The sequence below is a fragment of the Neomonachus schauinslandi genome, chromosome 6, assembly GCF_002201575.2.
Source record: "Neomonachus schauinslandi chromosome 6, ASM220157v2, whole genome shotgun sequence".
Classification (NCBI taxonomy): Eukaryota; Metazoa; Chordata; class Mammalia; order Carnivora; family Phocidae; genus Neomonachus; species Neomonachus schauinslandi.
The window spans coordinates 3,266,872-3,272,178 of NC_058408.1; the positions used below are offsets into that span (position 1 = coordinate 3,266,872).

The window sequence follows — 5,307 nt, forward strand, 5'->3', positions numbered from 1 at the left end:
GGATTTCTATTTGCTGAATAGTTAATGAAAAGGGTTAAGCTTAGCCTGCCTTTCTTGGCCATGCTGTGAGATTTTAGGTGTTCTCTTTAACCCATGCTTCTGTGAGTATCCTCAAGGGATGCTAACCAAGTTTAGATTTATGTCAGTGCATAGAAAATTAGCAAAAAGTTTGCTCCCATAATACATTAGAAACACATAAATGGGTAACTTCTTGTATAATTTTCTTGCTTGAACTTTACTTCGATATATCTTAAGCATCAAACATCGTCTCACCCATTTAAAAATGTTATGTCATGTAAGCATTGTGGTCTGCTGTTATTGAAAGACTGAGACTCAGGAAACATCCAGAAAGGGAGAAATATGGAGACAGGAGCTTCCTCGGTCCTTGAAACAGAGATTCAGGGCCGTGAAGTATTTTTCAGGGTTGGATTCCCATCTGGCTAAGACTGAATAATAGTATTTGCCAGAGCCTAGAATTCTGAACACATACAAGTTTTCCTGTAATAGCCATCCATTATTTTTCCCTCAACTGAAAAAAACCTCAGTGAGCAATAATGGATGTGATTACAGCAAGATGTGTTTTTCTGAATTTTATATATGGAAATGAAGGAAATGATCTCTGTTCTTGAAAACTCTGCTCTCTTGCTTGGTCACTTCTACTCTGGGAATTTTTCCTTGTACACCTTGCACTTTACTGTTTGGAAAGAGCAGGATATTGATTAACGTTGTGGCAGGGAAATGGTTCTTCCCACAGCTCTACGAAGCGCTGACCTGAATTCTTTATTTCTGAGGCTATAAATCAGCGGGTTGAACAGTGGAGTGAGGATGGTGTAGGAGACAGATATGAGAGCATCTTGGCTTGAGGAGGAGGTGGACTTGAGCTGTAAGTAGATGAAGGAGGCACAACCATAATGGATGGTGACAACAATGAGGTGGGATGCACAGGTGGAGAAAGCTTTGTACCTGCCTAATGTGGAAGGAAACTGGACTATGGCAGAAATGATGTGAATATAGGATACCAAAATCAGTAACAGGGGGACAATGAGGACCAATGCACAGAGCATGATGATGACAATCTGACTCAAGTGGGTATGGTGAGATGCCACTTTGAGGACAGGGGAGATGTCACAGAAGTAGTGATGGAGCTGGCTGGAGGAGCGGAAGGGCAGGTGAAATACCATGGAGGTGATTATCTGTGCAATAGTAAAGCCACAGGCACAGGCAGCAGCCACTAGTCCCACACACACCCGATGTCCCATGAGCTCCGTGTAGCGCAGAGGGTTACAGATGGCCACGTAGCGGTCATAACCCATGGCTGCCAGCAGGAAGGAGTGAGAGCAGCCAAGGAAGAGGAAGGTGAACATCTGGATGGCACAGCCCAAGAAGGAGATGGTCTTCTTCTGGGCCAGCAGGTCCACCAGCATCTTGGGTACAATAACGAAGGTGTAGCAGGTCTCAGAGCAGGAGAGGACAGCAAGGAAGAAGTACATGGGGGTGTGAAGGGCTCTGTCCAGCACGATGGTGGCAATGATGATGGCATTGGCGCCCAGAGTAAACAGGTAGAGGGGCAGGAAGGCTATGAAGAGCAGTCGCTGCAGCCCGGCCAGAGAAGAGAGAAGCCAAGGAAGATGAACTCCCTCACCAGGGTCTCATTGCCTCGCTCCATGGAAGATTCATAATTTGGAGACAATCCAAGAGAGGAGGAGATAGTGTCAAGACAAACCTCTGAAAACTAGTAAAATCACAAGAAATTGTTCATCATTGAGTAGGTGTTAAGATCTGAGTTCTAAATTCATTATTCCCCCTCCATCCAGTTTATTTTTAAGACAGGAAGAGGTGTCTAAAATCAGCCAAGTGCATGTCCAACTTTGCATCTCCACAATCATTCTAACACCACAGGCGAACGGTTCTGGACTTTCTCAGACCCAACTATCGCTTCATCTGCTTTTGCAGGATGCAACTGTCATTCACATTCCTCGCCCCTCACTCGGTTTATCATGCAAACCTGGCCTTTTGGTTTACTTGTCCTCACACATGCCCATACCCTCAGTTGCAGAGTAAATTGTTTTAACATGCTACATTGAGAGGCAACTTTGTCTGTGATCCTCAGCAGCTTCTCATTAGCATTCCCCTTATACTTACAGTCCGACTCTTAGTTCCCATCTCTCTGTAACCTGGACCTGCATTTTCCTTGCCCCTGTTGGCCACACTTCCTGGCATGGTCTTTGGCTCCACCTTCGCATACTCTCATTATGCTGACTCTTGCTTCTGAACCTTCCTTCTGTTCCCCAATCTCAAAAAAGTTTTCCAGGATAGAAAATACCTCTGCATCCTCCAATGCCCACCTCAGAGTCCTTCCCCCTACAGAGAGTACCCCCATCTTCCTCAGGACCCTTGTCCATTTCCATCACTTCTCTTAACTCCTACTGACACCCCATTGTGCCTGTCCTTCCCATCCCATCCACATCTCTTCAATGCGTCTTGCCCCTGATGCCAGGTAAACTTCTATAATATAAATTATATCATATTACTCCCCTCCTCAAAATTTTACTCATGACTTCATATCCCAACACTTTGTGGTTTTTAAGGTCTTGTTTTGGAAACCAAACTATGTGTCTGTGATCATATCAACCTTCATGGAATGCATCACTCTCATGCAGTTATGTTGCATCTTCCTTGCCTCTACTCCTTGCTTATGCTAGCTTGTTACCCATTTTTTATTTATAAATGTTTTACCATTATTCTGAAGCCTCAGCCAAATCTGCTTATTGGGGAACTTCCTTGATATCTCCCCATAAAGAGTCGTTTCTTCTTCAGAATTTGTGTAAGACATTAATTGCCAATTTAATGTGTTTACTTGATTTTGAAATATTGTGTTGCATTTTTCTCATCTCTCTCTTCTGTTGGATTTTGTACCCTTAAGGGGAAGATGTAAATTTTATGTATCTTCACCTGAATGCTCTTCAGTATCTAGAACCATCTTAAGTACCTAATAGCTTCTCAATAAATAATAATCATACAAATAAAAAAGCTAACTTGGCATGTTGTTACTTATCTTGTGGTGTCAAGAAGACTTCCTAGAATGTGCAGAGTAAGAGAATCCTCAGTGTTCTTTCCTCCTGGGCATGAGGATTGTACAAGACCAAGAATGCCTAAGGGTTTCTGTACTACAAGGAACTAAGTAGTATCTTTCAAACCGAAAAGAGAAATCTCCATTTACAATAGGAATATAGCACTGAAGAGAGCATCACTGGAATTCCATGTATTCCCAAATCCTTGGACATATGTTACTCTCTAGGGTACATGGGAATGTAAGTAAATGGGAGAGAAATTATAAGGTAGACTTGTGTTTATCCCATTTAAAAAAAAGCATATCATTTGAAGTTATTATCTTAACTAATACCAATAACAAAAATTAATGGCAGTGTACCCTACCTTAGCAGAGAACCCCTAAATCAAGAATATCAGATGCTATACAAGAAGTGTTAAGCAATGTGATTAGGACCAGGCACTGTGTGTTAAGGACACACATATAAATAAGACCCAGTCCAAGACTTCACAGTTCAAGGTGAGATGTTTGCAGAAGTGATTATCATAAAATAGTGTGATGATTGAAATGACAGATTTGCACTTGCAACTGAAAGCACCAAGGAGAAAAATCTTTTGTATATCCTTGGAAAAAAATATGTCTGTGCTTATTTCTGGGTTTCTTTATATCTGTTATAGAAATGTTGAACTAAAGCATTCTTGGAAAATATAATAAGACTGGGCATAATTTAGTATCTACCACTTTCATCCAGATGTATAAATAGTTCAGGGAAGCACAGTGGCTGTCCTGTCCCTGATGTTTTGTGTCTCCATAGTATCATGCCTCACCCCGTCAGACCTTCTCTTCCTCCACCTTATTCCCCTAGTTCTTTGTTCAATGCCTGACACAAGGGCTTTTATTTCCTAGAAAGCATATTTATTACTAGTAAACTGTTATCTTTCTAATTCCAGGATCCCCAATTCTCAGGACTACTAATGAATTTCCATGCATATGATCTCAAATTTTACCTTTATAAACACAAGTAAAGTTGAGTAATGTAGGAATAAAGTAGGTATTGAACTTAAACAGATTTAGGCCTTAATCCTGACTCTGGCATATTCTTAGTGGTAAGATCATAAATTCTCCAAGTCCCGTTTTCTCATTTGTATAGTGAGAAAAGTAACTCCTACATCCCAGGGCTACAGTGAAAATTAATTGAAAGCATGTATATGAAAGAGTCTAATTTAGTAAATAGTGAATGCTCAGTAAACACTTCTTTTTCATTACTTTACTGTTGTTCTGTGGAAGTTGGACCAGAAATATTTTCATCAGTGAGATAATGAGCATTTAACTCATGGCAAGTTGTTGAATCTGCCTTTTCTGCGATTTCTAGGGGAGGGAAAATTTAAGAGGGATTATCATTCCCCTGAGGCTTTCCAAGCTTGACTGAAGGTAATCTGGTTTTCCAAAGAGTCCTGCTCTGCGCTGGAGGGAGCAAGGGCTAGACCTTGAAGGATGATGCCAGCCCTTTGGTGTCTGGTTGCTCTGTAGCCAGAGTCATCCATATCAGTTATTTACGCCTGGTAGAAAGTTTTCCTACATTTTCTATTTTGTTGGGGGATGGTATGAAACAAATTTAGAAAATAAATTGTAGTTAATCTTAGTCACATATGAATATAAACCTAGGACTTTTTCCTTATGGATGTTTTATAATTATCAATGATACATATTTTGTACAACATGTTTTTAGGTATCTATGTATTTAGGTATCAAACTCAACTATTCATTGAGCTTCTAAAGACTGGAATACATTGTTCCATGATTCTCATACTTTATGATTTCATGATTTCTATTATGTTCTAAGCACTGAAAATGTAAACATGAATAAAATCACAGTTCCTTTCTCCAAGAAGAGAGAATCAAACAACAAGCATATTACAAGGCAGACTATCATAAGCATTATGAAAGAAGTACAAGCAAAATGTCCTGAAAATCTGGAGGAAAAAACAAATAATTTCTGGAAAGCTTTGAAGAACAAACAGTATTTGAATATCACCAGTAAGCATTTTGATAAAAATATGGATATTACTGGTGTTATTCATGTAAACATTGTGATTGGGTTGATGACCACTTTTCTTAGTGTTGACTGGCCCTTCAGAACGGAACCAGGGCCTGCTATTTAGCTGTGTCAACACACGGAGTCTTCATATTTCCAAAGGAAAAGCAGATGTTTATACAGGTCTGTGAAACAAGAGACACACATTTTTCCCTTTCTTCTG

At 40.2% G+C, this 5,307-nt stretch overlaps 1 protein-coding gene across 1 annotated transcript; it reads right to left on the reverse strand.

Annotated features, from left to right (window-relative positions):
• Positions 1 to 719: 719 nt before the first annotated feature.
• On the reverse strand, positions 720 to 1,666 carry LOC110573356 (olfactory receptor 10K2-like). The gene is given in 2 exon segments (XM_021681848.1): positions 720 to 1,613; positions 1,616 to 1,666. Coding segments are annotated over 2 exon segments (945 nt in total).
• Positions 1,667 to 5,307: the final 3,641 nt, after the last annotated feature.